This window comes from Entelurus aequoreus, linkage group LG14 (assembly GCF_033978785.1).
Source record: "Entelurus aequoreus isolate RoL-2023_Sb linkage group LG14, RoL_Eaeq_v1.1, whole genome shotgun sequence".
Lineage (NCBI taxonomy): Eukaryota > Metazoa > Chordata > Actinopteri > Syngnathiformes > Syngnathidae > Entelurus > Entelurus aequoreus.
Genome location: NC_084744.1, coordinates 22874978 through 22893377, shown reverse-complemented (window position 1 = coordinate 22893377; position 18400 = coordinate 22874978). Strand labels below are relative to the sequence as shown.

At 41.3% G+C, this 18400-nt stretch overlaps 1 protein-coding gene across 1 annotated transcript; it reads right to left on the bottom strand.

Moving 5' to 3' along the window:
* Window positions 1-1371: 1371 nt before the first annotated feature.
* LOC133664523 (gastrula zinc finger protein XlCGF57.1-like) lies at window positions 1372-15633 on the bottom strand. The gene is made up of 2 exons (XM_062069217.1): window positions 15201-15633; window positions 1372-4666 (listed from the first exon to the last, which is right to left on the bottom strand). The coding sequence occupies exons 1-2, from the start codon at window positions 15322-15324 to the stop codon at window positions 3267-3269; spliced, it is 1524 nt and encodes a 507-aa protein (XP_061925201.1). The 5' UTR covers window positions 15325-15633; the 3' UTR covers window positions 1372-3266.
* Window positions 15634-18400: the final 2767 nt, after the last annotated feature.

The window sequence follows — 18400 nt, the reverse complement described above, 5'->3', positions numbered from 1 at the left end:
TAGCATCTTTGTTTTTTTTACCTGTCAACTGTCAGTTTAGCATCTTTGTTTTCTAGCTGTCAACTGTCAGTTTAGCATCTTTGTTTTCTACCTGTCAACTGTCAGTTTAGCATCTTTGTTTTTTTTACCTGTCAACTGTCAGTTTAGCATCTTTGTTTTCTACCTGTCAACTGTCTGTTTAGCATCTTTGTTTTCTACCTGTCAACTGTCAGTTTAGCATCTTTGTTTTCTACCTGTCAACTGTCAGTTTAGCATCTTTGTTTTTTTACCTGTCAACTGTCAGTTTAGCATCTTTGTTTTCTACCTGTCAATTGTCAGTTTAGCATTTTTGTTTTCTACCTGTCAACTGCCAGTTTAGCATCTTTGTTTTCTACCTGTCAACTGTCAGTTTAGCATCTTTGTTTTCTACCTGTCAACTGTCAGTTTAGGCTGCTCGCTGGCTCCTCATCACCACTTCAAGATGGCGGCCCAATTTCTCGCGTCACAGCAGCCAATGCTGCGTCTACTTCTAACATGTCTGTGTTGCCATCCACCAAGCTACTGGCACTTGCACGCACTCACTGTTTCCGCTCCCTCCCTTCTCTCGCCCACTCACTCACTGACGTCACTCACCTCACACGCTGTCATATTTTAAAGGGCCACACACACACACACACACACACACACACACACACACACACACACACACACACACACACACACACACACACACACACACACACACACACACACACACACACACACACACACACACACACACACAATCACACACACACACACACATACGCTACTCTCATTAACACCTGGTTGGCAAGTTGTACCACGTGACCGCGTCGGGAAGCGCTTCAGACTTGCCGGGAGATTCGACAACTCATAAATGAAATTATTTGAAGATTTCATTGTTAAGTACGACCTTAAAAATAATTACAAAAATTAAAAAGGCTTTCGTTCCAAATGGTTTAATTACAGCATATCTTCTTTTTTCAATTCTGTACTATTTCCCCTTCACTGTATTTTCTCTGGAACGAAACAAAATATTCATAACTTGAAATTTTCCATTCTTCCAACAGCAAAGGAGTTCATTTAACGGAAAAAAAAAACTGAATTGACCACTTAAAACATTTTTTAGGATGTTGTTTTGCAATTGAAGACAACACTTGTTAGTTCTGTGATAGGGAAACTAAATAGTTTATTTTGTGAATGTATGCAAAGTAAATAAGATGATGTACAATATTGGCTTTTGCCTGATTGATATTGATATTGTTTTGGGGATGTTAAAAAATAAAAAAAACGTAAAAAATGTTTAAAACACAATAATAGTTTGTTTTTATTAATCCACAAATGTTTTTTTTTAAAACAAAGCCATCCTTCCACAAATAATTCAGCCATTTTCTCTCACTTTTATATTGCATAAATGTCTGAGTACATACATATAAAACAATCACATATCATCATATTACAAAAGAGAGTAATAAAGATAATTAATAAAATGGATTATAGAGACCCAACAAATGATTCATAAAGTCACACATTTTAAAATGGCATAAAAGACAACTGTTCAAATGATGTATAAAGTAAATAATAATATTCTTCCTGAAGTGGTCCAGAAGATGTTTCAGATGTGAACCAGTACATATGTATATCATATAAAGGTGCTAATCTATGGGATCATTAACAATTAGAAATAATATGTAACACTTCAATATTTCTAACACCTATAAAAAACACTATTATGAATAAGTATAAAATTGTATTATCGTAAAAGCAGTGAAGTTGGCAGGTTGTGTAAATGGTAAATAAAAACAGAATACAATGTTTTGCAAATCATTTTCTACTTATATTCAATTGAATAGACTGCAAAGACAAGATATTTATTGTTTACACTGAGAAACTTCATTTTTTTTGGCAAATAATCATGATCTTAGAATTTAATGGCAGCAACACATTACAAAAAAGTTGTAACAGTGGCATGTTCACCACTGTGTTACATGGCCTTTCCTTGTAACAACACTCAGTAAATATTTGGGAACTGAGGAGACACATTTTTGAAGTGGAATTATTTCCCATTCTTGCTTGATGTACAGCTTAAGATGTTCAACAGTCTCCCTTCTCATATTTTAGGCTTCATAATGCACCACACATTTTCAACGGGAGACAGGTCTGGACTACAGGCAGGCCAGTCTAGTACCCGCACTTTATTCACTATGAAGCCACGCTGTTGTAACACGTGGCTTGGCATTGTCTTGCTGAAATAAGCAGGGGCGTCCATGATAACGTTGCTTGGATGGCAACATATGTTGCTCTAAAAGCTGTATGTACCTTTCAGCATTAATGGTGCCTTCACAGATGTGTAAGTTACCCATGCCTTGGGCACTAATACACCCCCATACCATCACACATGCTATATAACAATCCGGACGGTTCTTTTCCTCTTTGGTCAGTAGGACACGACGTCCACAGTTTCCAAAAACAATTTAAAATGTGGACTCGCCAGACCACAGAACACTTTTCCTCTTTGCATCAGTCCATCTTAAATGAGCTTGGGCCCCGCGAAACCGGCGGCGTTTCTGGGTGTTGTTGATAATCGGCTTTGGCTTTGCATAGTAGAGTTTTAACTTGCACTTACAGATGTAGCGACCGACTGTAGTTACTGACAGTGGTTTTCTGAAGTGTTCCTGAGCCCATGTGGTGATATCCTTTAAACACTGATGTCGCTTTTTTATGCAGTACCGCCTGGTCATGGGCATTCAATGATTTCTCCAGATTCTCTGAACCCTTTGATATTACGGACCGTAGATGGTGAAATCCCTAAATTCTTTGCATTAGCTCCTTGAGAAATGTTGTTCTTAAAGTGTTCGACAATTTGCTCACGCATTTGTTGACAAAGTGGTGACCCTCGCCCCATCCTTGTTTGTGAATGACTGAGCATTTCATGGAAGCTGCTTTTATACCCAATCATGGCACCCACCTGTTCCCAATGAGCCTGTTCACCTGTGGTGTTCCAAATAAGTGTTTGATGAGCATTCCTCAACTTTATCAGTCTTTTTTTAAACATGTTGCAGGCATCAAATTCCAAATGGGCTAATATTTGCAAAAAAAATAACAGTTTCTCAGTGTGAACATGAAATATCTTGTATTTGCAGTCTATTCAATTGAATATAAGTTGAAAAGGATACACAAACAACAACATCACACATGTTATATGTGCTAAAGTTGTTAGAAAGTCAAAATTAAAGTCTTGACAGTTTATTACAAAACCTGCAGTTTCATTTGCTGCTGCTGTTCTCACCAGCACACTTGTGTTTCTTACACTGGTACTTATAAGAGAATCTTTCACCACACACACTGCAACTCAACACTTTCTCTCCCGTGTGTGTTCTCATGTGTGCTACAAGGTTTGGTCGGTCACAAAAGCTTCTGTTGCAGATTGAACAGCAATGTGATTTTTCACCAGTGTGTGTTCTCCTGTGTCTTTTCAAACACTGATTTTCTGTAAAACCTTTACCACAGGTTGAACAGGAAAAAGGTTTTTCACCAGTGTGTGTTCTCATGTGTACTTTCAAATTGTTACTTTGTACAAAACCTTTACTACAGATTGAACATATAAAAGATTTTTCTCCAGTGTGTATTCTTCTGTGTTTTTCCATACATGAACTTTGTGCAAAACCTTTACCACAGATTGAGCAGGTAAAAGGTTTTTCCCCGGTGTGTGTTCTCATGTGTACCTTCAAATTGTGACTTAGAACAAAACCTTTACCACAGATTAAACATGTAAAAGGGTTTTTTTCTCCGGTGTGTAATATTGCGTGTCTTTTCAAACTCTGACTGTGTGTAAAACCTTTACCACATATTGAACAGATAAAAGGTTTTTCTCCAGTGTGTATTCGCATATGTAATTTCAAATTGTGGCTCGTTCCAAAACCTTTACCGCAGATTGAACAGACATAAGGTTTTTCTCCAGTGTGTGTTCTCATGTGTACTTTCAAATTTTGACTTAGTCCAAAACTTTTACCACATACTGAGCAGGTGAAGGGTTTTTCTCCAGTGTGTCTTCTCGTGTGTGTTTTCAGATTACGACGGTAATTGAATGTTTTGTCGCAGTGAGAACATTTAAAGCGAGTGTTGTCAGTGTGACATGTCTTATCATCTTTAGAGTCTTCATCATCAGTGTCAGGAGAGTGTGACGTTGTGTCCTCACTATCTGATAGTGGAGCTACGAGCTTGTCTGCTTGTGATCCTCCACAGTGGTCTCCATCAGCTTCTGTTGTCATGTGTTGTGTTGAGCTGCTGCTTGGAGGCTCCGCCTCTCTCTTCTCCTCACTTTCACCTTTGACCTCACCATCTTCACTCTTCACAGGGACACCAGTCACTGGGAACTCCACCGGTCCTTCAATATGCTCTCCCTCCTGACTGATGCAGTGTTCCACCTCTTCCTCTTTAGGGTACAGGGGCTGTGGCGCCTCCTCTTCCTTTTTAAAGTGGGTGGTCAGTGGTTCCTCCTTATTCCGATCAATGCTGGGGTTCAGTGGATGCTCCACTTTATTTTTAAAGCGTGGGGTTCCTGGCACCTCCTCTTCCTCTTTAAAGCAAGGGTGTTGTGGCTCATCCAGCTGCATCCTGAAACTCCGCTCCTTTTGCTCAGGGAGAAGATGTTCTTCACAGACGTCTGCAGGACACAAGAAGACAAAAATATGCTTTTAGAAACATACAGTGTGCTCACATTTAAGTTGTTCAACCTACAGGTTATTGTATGAACTAGTCCAAAATCTCTGGGGGTAGGGGGGGCAAACACGCCGCCCTTTACAACATTATCCACAGGAAAAGGAGACCATGAGGTACTTTTTACTAGAGATGGACGATAGAAGTTAAAATATATAATGTGATAGATTATTTAATACAGAATTGCAAATACAAACATTTGTGAAATGGGTAATAAAGGCTCCTAATTTATTTGGTGACAAATGCAGTAACATATTACATAATTTTTTTGTTTTTTTATTATTATTGACATGTTAAAGGCCTACTGAAAGCCACTACTACCGACCATGCAGTCTGATAGTTTATATATCAATGATGAAATCTTAACATCGCAACACATGCCAATACGGCCGGGTTATCTTATAAAGTGACATTTAAAACTTCCCGGGAAATATCCGGCTGAAACGTCGCGGTATGATGACGTATGCGCGTGACGAAGTCAGAGTAACGGAAGTTATGGTACCCGTAGAATCCTATACAAAAAACTCTGTTTTCATTTCATAATTCCACAGTATTCTGGACATATTTTGCAATTTGTTTAATGAACAATGAAGGCTGCAAAGAAGACAGTTGTAGGTGGGATCGGTGTATTAGCAGCGGACTACAGCAACACAACCAGGAGGACTTTGTTGGAGCGCTAGCCGCGCTAGCCGCCGACCTCACCTTGACTTCCCACGTCTCCGGGCCGCCAAACGCATCGGGTGAAGTCCTTCGTCCTTCTGCCGATCGCTGGAACGCAGGTGAGCACGGGTGTCGATGAGTAGATGAGGGCTGGCTGGCGTAGGTGGAGAGCTAATGTTTTTAGCATAGCTCTGTGAGGTCCCGTTGCTAAGTTAGCTTCAATGGCGTCGTTAGCACAGCATTGTTAACATTCGCCAGCCTGGAAAGCATTAACCGTGTATTTACATGTCCACGGTTTAATAGTATTGTTGATTTTCTATCTATCCATCCTTCTATCCTTTATTTTTTTGTTTCTATATTCAGTTAAAGCACGATGCTATCACGTTAGCTCGTAGCTAAAGCATTTCGCCGATGTATTGTCGTGGAGATAAAAGGCACTGAATGTCCATTTTGCGTTCTCGACTCTCATTTTCAAGAGGATATAGTATCCGAGGTGGTTTAAAATACAAATCCGTGATCCACAATAAAAAAAGGAGAGAGTGTGGAATCCAATGAGCCAGCTTGTACCTAAGTTACGGTCAGAGCGAAAAAAGATACGTCCATCACTGCCTCTCAAGTCCTTCACTGTAACGTTCCTCATCTACGAATCTTTCATCCTCGCTCAAATTAATGGGGTAATCATCACTTTCTCGGTCCGAATCTCTCTCGCTCCATTGTAAACAACGGGGAATTGTGAGGAATACTAGCTCCTGTGACGTCACGCTATTTCCGGTACAGGCAAGGCTTTTTTTTTATCAGCGAGCAAAAGTTGCAAACTTTATCGTCGATTTTCTCTACTAAATCCTTTCAGCAAAAATATGGCAATATCGCGAAATGATCAAGTATGACACATAGAATGGATCTGCTATTCTCGTTTAAATAAAAAAAAATCATTTCAGTAGGCCTTTAATTTACAGCTAATATCTTGTTTTAGCTAAGCTTCTGTTCAAATGTAATAATCACTTATACTTCTGCTGTTTGGATACTTGACATTTGTTTTAGGTATGTGGCATGTGGGTAATAATCCAAGTTAATTTTTTATCACAATTATAATCAGGAAAAAAAACACATGACGGCGGTGTAACAATATAAATATTTAAATTATTACCTACTATTGGCTCTGATTAAAAGTATTTGGAATTTGCTCTTAAAGTCCTCCTGTGTCCAGGGACTTATTTACTGAGTTTGCAAACAAACCAACTCATTTTGATCTGTAGTAATGGCCGTATACTGATACTATACTATATTATATATCACATTACTACGGATAACTACATGTTAGTTGTTGAACTTTCTTTGTATGTATGGATTACTTGGGTTGTTCCAAACATCTGGTGATTTTTGTTTTATGTCAATAGCACTTTTGGAAATATATTTAGTGAGGAAAATGTTGACGTGTTACCAGAGGTGGGTAGAGCACCCAAAAATTGTACTCAAGTAAGAGTACAGTTACTTTAGACTAATATGACTCAAGTAGAAGTAAAAAGTAGTCATCAAAATAATGTAAGAGTAATAAGTATGCATGAAAAAAATACTCAAGTATTGTGTAACTTCTGATTTATTTAGTAGCCATTTTTGGACTACAACCGTAGTTTGAGTGTTTGCGTGGGTATGGTTTTCTTCTCAGCACTTTGGCACTTATCTGTGCATAAAAAGTGATGATTAAATAAAGTTTGCTTTGATTGGATTTACAAACTCAAAAGCCACTCAGCTGTTGACGCAGAAGCGAGCTTACAGCTAATGCTGAAGCATTGCCGTCGCAAGGCCATGTGTTGCTATGGTAGAAAAACAGTAACCTCAGTGTTTGCTCTTACAATAACAACGTCGCTACGGCTTGGTTATTATACAGGCTATGGAACGTACAGTCGTGGTCAAAAGTGTACATACACTTGTAAAGAACATCATGTCATGGCTGTCTTGGGTTTCCAATCATTTCTACAACTCTTTTTTTTTTTGTGATAGAGTGATTGGAGCACATACTTGTGGGTCACAAAAAACATTCATGAAGTTTGCTTCTTTTATGAATTTATTATGTGTCTACTGAAAATGTGAGGGTCAAAAGTATACATACAGCAATGTTAAAGGCCTACTGAAAGCCACTACTAGCGACCACGCAGTCTGATGGTTTATATATCAATGATGAAATCTTAACATTGCAACACATGCCAATACGGCCGGGTTAACTTATAAAGTGACATTTTAAATTTCCCGCTAAACTTCTGGTTGAAAACGTCTATGTATGATGACGTAACAGAAGTATCGGTACCCCATTGAATACAATACAAAATAGCTCTGTTTTCATCTCATAATTCCACAGTATTCTGGACATCTGTGTTGGTGAATCTTTTGCAATTTGTTTAATGAACAATGGAGACTGCAAAGAAGAAAGTTGTAGGTGGGATCGGTGTATTACCGGCTGGCTGCAGCAACATAACCAGGAAGACTTTGACTCGGATAGCAGACGCGCTAGCCGACGCTAGCCACCGACCGCACGGATGATCGTGGTGAAGTCCTTCGTCCTTCCGTCGATCGCTGGAACGCAGGTGAGCACGGGTGTTGAGCAGATGAGGGCTGGCTGGCGTAAGTGGAGCGCTAATGTTTTTTATCATAGCTCTGTGAGGTCCCGTTATACTAAGTTAGCTTCAGTGGCGTCGTTAGCAACCGCATTTTTAAGCTTCGCCAAGCTGGAAAGCATTAACCGTGTATTTACATGTTCATGGTTTAATAGTATTGTTGATTTTCTGTCTATCCTTCCAGTCAGGGGCTTATTTATTTTGTTTGTATATGCAGTTAAGCACGATGCTATCACGTTAGCTCCGTAGCTAAAGTGTTTCGTCGATGTATTGTCGTGGAGATAAAAGTCACTGTGAATGTCCATTTCGCGTTCGCGACTCTCATTTTCAAGAGGATATAGTATCCGAGGTGGTTTAAAATACAAATCCGTGATCCACAATATAAAAAGGAGAAAGTGTGGAATCCAATGAGCCAGCTTGTACCTAAGTTACGGTCAGAGCGAAAAAAGATATGTCTTGCACTGCATTCTAGTCCGTCACTAACGTTCCTCATCCACGAATCTTTCATCCTCGCTCAAATTAATGGGGTAATCGTCGCTTTCTCGGTCCGAATCGCTCTAGCTGCATTGAAAACAATAGGAAAATATGAGGAGGCGATCAACTGACCACGTCACGCTACTTCCGGTACAGGCAAGGCTTTTTTTTATCAGAGACCAAAAGTTGCGAACTTTATCGTCGTTGTTTTATACTAAATCCTTTCAGCAAAAATATGGCAATATCGCGAAATGATCAAGTATGACACATAGAATGGATCTGCTGTCCCCGTTTAAATAAAAACAATTCATTTCAGTAGGCCTTTAATATTTGCTTACATGTCCCTTGGCAAGTTTCACTGCAATAAAGCTGTTGTTTCATCTGACCACAGAACTTTCCTCCAGAAGGTCTTATCTTTGTCCATATGATGTCAAAAATGTAGCTGTTTGGCAACAATACCCAGCAATATGTTTGGAGGAGAAAAGGTAAGGCCTTTAATCCCAGGAACACCATTCCTACCGTCAAGCGTGGTGGTGGTACTATTATGCTCTAGGCCTGTTTTGCTGCCAATGGAACTGCTGCTTTAAATGGGACGATGAAAAAGGAGGATTACCTCCCAAATTCTTCAGGACAACCTAAAATAATCAGCCCGGAGGTTGGGTCTTGGGCGCAGTTGGGTGTTCCAACAGGACAATGACCCCAAACACACGTCCAAAGTGGTAAAGGAATGGCTAAATCAGGCTACAATTACGGTTTTAGAATGGCTTTTCCAAAGTCCTGACCTAAACGTGTGGACAATGCTGAAGAAACAAGTCAATGTCAACTTGATGCTGATTCAAGAAAAGGCCAACAGTCTTTTTGAAAAGTTAAAAGACTGAAAAGGGTCCAGAATACAAAAGTGAAGAGTTTGCTGCCAGTCGTGTCTGCTTTCACCATTTTAGGTGTTGTGCGGATTTGCATAATATTAAAGTGCAAGGAGGAAGCAGCAAGCGCGGATCATGCTGCAGCGCGTGACTTTCCTGGTATGTTGGCTGAAATGCTAAAAGAGGGGGATTACATTGCCGGACAAGTATTCAACGTGGATGAGACGGACTTATTTTGGAGGCGGGTGCCGGGTCGTACGTACATCGCCAAGGAAGAGAAATCGGCGCCAGGACATAAAGTGGCTAAGGAGCATACTTGCCAACCTTGAGACCTCCGATATCGGAGGGGGGGCGTGGGGGGGTTAAGACGAGAGTATATTGACAGCTAGAATTCAACAACTGAAGTATTTCATATATATACATATATATATATATATATATATATATATATATATATATATATATATATATATATGAAATACTTGACTTTCAGTGAATTCTAGCTATATATATATATTTATTTATTTTATTATACATATAAATAAAATAAATACTTGAATTTTAGTGTTCCGGAGGCTATCCAGTAGATGGCAGCATTGTCCTGTTTAACTTCTCCGTTCATGTCTGAGTATATCATTTCGGCCACCGTGTTCAATGGAGAAGTCTGTTCTACAAAATGTACAGGCAACATAATTACATACCCCTTTCCCTTCGAACTGTCCTGGATGAACTGAAATTCTTGTTTTCATTCGTTTTGGAACTTGCAAGCATATTTCTTCATCTTGCTCGTCGACGGCGTCGCCATGTCTGTAACTTCCTCGTTCTTCTGCTTCGTCTCCTTGTTGCGTGCGCAGTTGTGCACTCTACTCTCTAAAAGCCGTAGATGTTATGACGTCATTGGACAGGCAAGCTGTTTATATTGTGGGAAAGGGGACGTGAGAACAGGCTGTCCCCACTCAGGTCCGCATTGAGCTGGAGGGGGAGTGGCCTCCAGCTCCGGCTGAATACCGGGAGAAAATGTCTGCCGGGAGGTTATCGGGAGAGGCGCTGAATGCCGGGAGTCTCCCGCTAAAAACGGGAGGGTTGGCAAGTATGCTAAGGAGAGACTGACACTTTTGCTTGGACAGAATGCTGCGGCAGACTGTAAACTTAAGCCTTTGCTTGTTTAGCAATCTGAGAACCCAAGGGCTTTCAAGGGCATTTGGAAGGGCTCACTTCCAGTCATCTGGAATTCCAACAAAAAGGCTTGGATAACATTGGCCGTCTTTGAAGATTGGTTTACCAATCCTTTCGTACCCGAGGTTGAGAGATAGTGCACTGCAAATAACATTAATTTAAAGATTGTATTAGTTCTTGACTATGCACCTGGCCATCCTGCATTTTTAGATGACTTGAATCCAACTATTAAAGTTGCGTACTTTCCACCAATTACTACATTCCTTCTCCAGCCAACGGACCAAGGCGTGATTGCCTCTTTCGAAGCCTACTATTTACAGAGGACATTCTCGAAGGCAGTCAAAGCAACTGAAGGACCAGATGGCAAGACCTTAAAGGAATGGTGGCGGTCGTACAACATCTATGAAGCTGTCAAGAACATTGCTGATGCATGGGATGAGGTTAATATTGTGTGGGGAAAAAGCTATGCCCTCAATTTGTGAATGATTTTCACGGTTTTGAGGATACAGTTGAAGAAGTGACTGAGAATTTGTGGCTCTTGGTAACCAGCTGCAACTCGCTCACGCATTTGTTGACAAAGTGGTGACCCTCGCCCCGTCCTTGTTTGTGAACGACTGAGCATTTCATGGAAGCTGCTTTTATACCCAATCATGGCACCCACCTGTTCCCAATTAGCCTGTTCATCTGTGGGATGTTCCAAATAAGTCTTTGATGAGCATTCCTCAACTTTCTCAGCCTTTTTTTGCCACTTGTGCAAGCTTTTTTGAAACATGTTGCAGGCATCAAATTCCAAATGAGCTACTATTTGCAAGAAAAACAACAAAGTTTACCAGTTTGAATGTTAAATATCTTGTCTTTGCAGTCTATTCAATTGAATATAAGTTGAAAAGGATTTGCAAAACATTGCACCGTATTTTTCGGATTATAAATCGCAGTTTTTTTCATAGTTTGGTGCGATTTATACTCCGGGGCAACTTATGTGTGAAATTTAAGGCTGCAGCTAACGATTATTTTTCTATCGATTAATATATAGATTATTTTTTCGATTAATCGGTTAATCTATAGATTATTTTTTCGATTCATCTATAGATTATTTTTCCTTTTACCGATTATTTATTTATTTAAAACGAAGATGAAAAAATAAATGTAGGCCTGTTTTTTCAAAAGGCATGGCTTTTATTTACAAAAGAAGTATGGCCACTCAGTCAACATTGACAACAACATGACAAAATATTCTGTAACAATGTAAACATTTAAAACTTTTAACATTTAACAAAATTAAAAGTAGCTTATTTGCTTTTTAATGTGCAAATATAAAAGTCAACATCCAGCGCAAATCTTAATATTCTGCAATAGTATAAGCATTTCAAAAGTAAAAGTATTGCTTATTTTGCTTTAAAATGTGCAAAAATAAAGATAAACATCCAATACAAAAAAGTGCAAAACGAAATATTCTGTAACAACAGTGTAAACATTTCAACAAAAGTGAAAGTATTGCTTATTTGCTAAAATGTGCAAAAATAAAGATAAACATCTAATACAAAAAAGTGCCAATCTAAATATTCTGGAGCACTGTAAACATTAAGTATTGCTTTTAAAATGTGCAAAATAAACATCCAGTCCAACACAGTACACAATAACCAATTCTACTCATTCCAGTGAGTGACTAACAATTGTAATGAAGAAAGGTTAGCATGTCTACATGCTCTGCTTCTTTTCTTGTTTACAATATTCCCAGCAGCTGAAAATAGGCGCTCAGAAGGGGTTGATGTGGCTGGAACTGAGAGCTAATTACCGGTAGCCTTCACCTCAAGCCAGGACTGCGAGCGAGCTGAGCTCCAGTTTATATTCCTAGAAGGTCAACGGGCTCATAGTGATGTTACTAGTAGTTGACTGGGAGGTGTTTATTATCATTTGGGGAGAGTCCGCTGCCCGATGCTCACCTGCTAAACACCTATCTGCTCCACGCTGAAGCGCTGACTACATGCGCTCTGAATATGCACTGCTGATTGGCTGATAACGCTTTGTATAACGGTTTGTGTGTACCAATCAGATGGTTGTGTGGGTGGGACAATGTTGCGTGCTGAGACAGAGACAGCCGCAGAAGGAGCGAAGCAGCTTGTTAAGACTTTAGCAGCTAAAGTTAGCTTTAGCTTAGAAACTCGTTCGGTACACCCCCGTACCGAACCGAAAGCCCTGTACCGAAACGGTTCAATACAAAACACGTACCGTTACACCCCTAGCAGATACAAATGACACATTCATGTTTTTGTGTAATGATGACAACGTATGCTCGCGCGGACGATTGACTAGTTGATGGTTTTCTTTTCAAATGTTCGTTCATAGCCGTTGTGCTGCTATGATAGGCCATTCCCGCTCGACACAGTGTGCATACAACAACATTATTAGGCTGTGTATTGAAATACTCCCACACTTTTGATCACTTTTGGCATGATTTTTTCCCCCTCGCTCGCACAGTCTGCTTTGCGTTCCGCCATGACGGTAGTGTGACGTAAATATGCGACGCGTCAACGCACAAAAACGGCGTCGACGTATTTACGTAACCGATGACGTCGACTACGTCGACGCGTCGTTTCAGCCTTAGTGAAATTATTAACACATTACCGTAAAATATCAAATAATATTATTTATCTCATTTCCGTAAGAGACGAGGCGAATGTCAGCAATCGTCACACACACGTCAACCAATAAAAATTTGGCGGGCGCGGGTCATGGCTGAAGTGCATTGTGGGTCATGGCAGAAGTGCATTGTGGGTCATGGGATACTACCTGCTACTACGTCCGTAGCTACAGTATAAAAATGGATCATTTCAAAATTGGCGGTAACTTATAAAAACTGAGAAGGGCTGAACAAAAATGGCACCGAAAAGGAAATCATATACTGCAGACTACAAGCTGGACGTAGTGAAATATGCAGCAGAGAACGGCAAGAGGAAGCGGCGCACACCTTTGGAGTTGGCAGAGTTGTTTAGAAGCGACACAGAGGAAGAAGATTTCATGGGATTTAGCAATTGGGAGTGACAGATTGTTTGGTAAACGTATAGCATGTTCTATATGTTATAGTTATTTGAATGACTCTTACCATAATATGTTACGTTAACATACCAGTTGGTTATTTATGCCTCATATAACGTACACTTATTCAGCCTGTTGTTCACTATTCTTTAGACATTTCAAATTGCCTTTCAAATGTCTATTCTTGGTGTTGGATTTTATCAAATAAATGTCCCCAAAAAATTAGACTTATACTCGAGTGCGGCGTATATATGTTTTTTTTCTTCTTTATTATGCATTTTCGGCCGGTGCGGCGTATACTCCGGAGCGACTTATGGGTGAGGGCCGACATCCGGGCAACTGAGCTACATACGGGTTCTTCGAGCCATAGCAACCAGACTGGCGTTGAAAACAAACCGTTGCCATTACTCTTTAACCTGTCGACCTACGCTGATTAAACCCGTCATTCTGCCTCCAAAATGCCGAAAAACTGTGTTGTTTTTGGTTGTGCTAACCACAACTGGAAACAGGGAAAACAAAGGTTGTATTTTGTTCTGCCAAAGCGTGATAAAAGCCCACAGAGACGAGACAAATGGCTCGCAGCATTACACCGGGAAAACGAGGACGGTTCTCACTGGAGTCCCCCAAAGTCCCGGCGGGTCGTGTGTTCGGATCACTTCGTTTCTGGTAAATATAAGGAACAAAAATCCACCTTCTTAACCACAACTTGGCTATACGTCCGTGCTAATGTTGTACTTTTTGAATTTGTACCTTATAACGTTCGACAGCTGAAGTTGTTGTACAAAAATAACATGCGGTATATACTATATAGTCTATAGCCTAGCTAGCTATTTTCGAAAACCGGACAACGAGAGGATACCAAAGGCAGCGTTAAGATGGACACCACCGGGAAAGCGTAAGCCAAAGAACACCTGGCGAAGAACAGTTGAAGGGGAGCTGAAAGAGATGACGCTTACATGGGGCGAGGCACAGAGACTAGCACAGCAGCGAGATGAATGGCGTCGAGTCGTCGAAGCCTTATTTCCCATCCGGGAAGAAGAGGATTAAGTTAAGTAAGTAATATACTATATAGTCTATAGCCTAGCTAGCTATTTTCGAAAACAGGTTTCGTTTAAATTTGCACTTAACAGTTGGGTTTTTAAAAACCAATAAACCCTATAATTTTCATGTTGCCATTCAATACATGTAGCCCTCAAATCTCTCAATATTTTATACACTAACACTTGATATTGTTGTTGATAACTTCCGCGTCTCTTTCTTAGTAGCGCGCAGGCTAAGCTAACTAGCAAGCTAAGCTAAGCCTGAGAAGATTTAAAGTTCACTGAGACGAGTCTGACGCAAATAATACATTTTCGTTTTTTCACACGATATGCGAATAAGTAAAAATGCGTAAATGAAGGATTTAACGCCGACTTCCAAGCCACAACGCTCCTTAAATGCTTTTTCTGTCAATGCTGTGTTCGCTGTGAGCTGGTTTGTTTTCAACGAATTCCCGGTTGCTAGGGGGTTGGTAGGCGGAAGTGACGTAGGTCCGCCCTCACCCATATATGTACATCAACCTCACAAGACAACCAAACTTCTTATACACAATATATTTAAGAATAGTGTTAATAATCAAATATAAAGTTAGTAAAAATGTGAGAGTAAGAAGTAAACAAACCTGGTCTGTGTAACACAACTTGATGATGTTTCTTATAATAAACATCCAGTAGTTGATGTCGCTCCTTCTCCTCTTTTGTTGGACAAAGTTCCTCCTCGTACTTTGCTATCGTTCTTTCGCACATTTTCACACAATCACAACACTTTACACTCACATTAGTTCCCTACTTAGCGATGTTTAAATAACTTCCGCGTCTCTTTGTTAGCAGCTAACAAGCTAAGCTAACTAGCCAGCTAAACTAGCTGCAAGCTACCTTAAATGAAGCTAGCAAACAGGAGAAGTGTCAAAGTGCGCTCAGACTAATGTATCCTGCTACAAACAATTATTAACCGTGTGTACTCTATTAAACAACATATATGTAAGAACACAGAAATATAATGCCCGCGTTTAGGCCTTCTCCGTCAGACGCCATCTTGCTTTATCACCCGCTCGGTCCACGCATGCGCGAAGTCGACATCACTTCCGTGAACAGACCATCGATCATTTACTACTTTATTCAGTGGATAAAAGTGTGGCAATTGATCATTTTTATGTTCTTTTTCCCTTTTACTCCTCGGCAAAATATCAAGTTATACACACATTAATTAATCAAACATGTAAATATCACAGAACGTGACGTCGGAGAAGATCCCCGTCGTAATCTTCGCGCATGCGTGCACCGATCGGGTCTTCCGCGCTAGCACTGGCAGGATAGCAACATGTGGAAACAGTTTTATTGACAATAACACAATTACAGTGGCAGGGGGGAAACATATTAGCTGTAACAAATTGCAGATTGAAAGGTGGTCCACTTTGGTCACGTGATTATATTTCAGAAAGCTTTACAGTTGTAATTAATAAATGCCACCTTTCACCAGCAACAGGCGCTGTTGCACAGCATGTTTCCACAAATCGACATCATTACAGTAACATTTAGCTTATCTTATCTTTCTTTAGGGGAGCATTTGCCATGAATTGATTACGTGGACCCCGACTTAAACAAGTTGAACAACTTATTCGGGTGTTACCATTTAGTGGTCAATTGTACGGAATATGTACTGTACTCAGGCCTGGCCTTAACCAATCTGGCGCCCTAGGCAAGATTTCACGTGGCGCCCCCCCCCCCCCCCCCCCACCCCCCCAATAACAATGTAAACAAAAAACACCTGCTTAAAAGATCTAATACAAATGTTCCTGAGGAATGTAAGGTGGGAGTACTGTAATTACCTAACGTAATGTTGTAACAAATAATATTTCTATTAAATAGGCTTTACTTTGCATTTTAATTAACGTCGGATTATTTGTTGTATTTAGAAATAATAGTGGGGGGGGGGGATAAAAAAAACTATTCAGACTAAGCCTGGGCCCTGGAGAGGGGGTCCAGACTGAGGCCAAGGGGAAAAAACATAGCCATAGCACATATAAGCATGTGTGTAAGAGAGAAGGCTGCCCTTTGTCACCGATTCTGTTCATAACTTTTATGGACAGAATTTCTAGGTGCAGTCAAGGCGTTGAGGGGATCCGGTTTGGTGGCTGCAGGATTAGGTCTCTGCTTTTTGCAGATGTGGTGGTCCTGATGGCTTCATCTGGCCAGGATCTTCAGCTCTCGCTGGATCGGTTCGCAGCTGAGTGTGAAGCGACTGGGATGAGAATCAGCACCTCCAAGTCCGAGTCCATGGTTCTCGCCCGGAAAAGGGTGGAGTGCCATCTCCGGGTTGCGGAGGAGACCCTGCCCCAAGTGGAGGAGTTCAAGTACCTCGGAGTCTTGTTTACGAGTGAGGGAAGAGTGGATCGTGAGATCGACAGGCGGATCGGTGCGGCGTCTTCAGTAATGCGGACGCTGTATCGATCCGTTGTGGTGAAGAAGGAGCTGAGCCGGAAGGCAAAGCTCTCAATTTACCGGTCGATCTACGTTCCCATCCTCACCTATGGTCATGAGCTTTGGGTTATGACCGAAAGGACAAGATCACGGGTACAAGCGGCCGAAATGAGTTTCCTCCGTCGGGTGGCGGGGCTCTCCCTTAGAGATAGGGTGAGAAGCTCTGCCATCCGGGGGGAGCTCAAAGTAAAGCCGCTGCTCCTCCACATGGAGAGGAGCCAGATGAGGTGGTTCGGGCATCTGGTCAGGATGCCACCCGAACGCCTCCCTAGGGAGGTGTTTAGGGCACGTCCGACCGGTAGGAGGCCACGGGGAAGACCCAGGACACGTTGGGAAGACTATGTCTCCCGGCTGGCCTGGGAACGCCTCGGGATCCCCCGGGAAGAGCTGGACGAAGTGGCTGGGGAGAGGGAAGTCTGGGTTTCCCTGCTTAGGCTGCTGCCCCCGCGACCCGACCTCGGATAAGCGGAAGAAGATGGATGGATGGATGGATGTAAGAGAGAAACATCAAACATCAAAGAACACAAAGGACATTAAAGACATTAAAAAGAGCAGAGCTGATGCAAGCTTCCATTTCTACATACAGATACAAAAGTAAAACAAAGACAACAAAAATCATAAACACTGTGGGGGCCTCTGCGGTGTTCCATGCCATCGTCTGCTGGGGTGGGGGGAGCATAGCCAGAGACACGAGCGGACCCAACAAAGCAACCAAGAGAGCCGACTCCACCCTCGGCCGCCCACTAACTCTCAGCCAGTGTCCAGTCCGCATGGATGAGCGGATGCGGCTGAGACCGAGGTGTCCGATACCTGCTCATTCAGCCAAGACTGTGAAGCTTGTCCGTCCTGGCGCTTCATCCGCATCTCCTCCGGTCTCTCCAAACGGACTCTGGTGTGGCAGAGACCCAGCAGCTGGTCTCCATGGCCAAGAGGCTCCCAGGACGCAGATCCAGAAGTTCACAAAAAAGCACCACAGAAGTCAAGAAAGTGCCACCCCTTGTCACACAGTCCCAAAGGGTCCGGAACCAAAAGGCACAAAGAAAACTTGAATATATGTCCCCGTTCACTTACAGTCTGAGTGCTGTAAGTGAACGGGGACATATATTTGATAGATAGATGCGATAGCCAATCAGATCACGAGTTGTTGTCAGTAAGGCCTAAACCCTATATCTCTTGAAACTCACATATAAAATGTTGAGAAAAGCCCTCGACTTCAAGTATTTTATTTCAAATTCATTAAGTTAACATGGGCTTCTAAAGATTGCTATATAAACAAAAACATTTGCTTCATGACATCACTTGTTATTTCTAACAGACTTTAAACAGACGCAGTCTTAACCAC

Bases quoted from the DNA above. Each gene is read 5' to 3' on its own strand.
- LOC133664523 (XM_062069217.1), bottom strand. From the start codon at position 15,324: ATGTGCGAAAGAACGATAGCAAAGTACGAGGAGGAACTTTGTCCAACA. The intron at 4,667-15,200 runs GTTTGTTTACTT...TGTGTCCTGCAG, and splicing joins AGTTGTGTTACACAGACCAG to ACGTCTGTGAAGAACATCTT.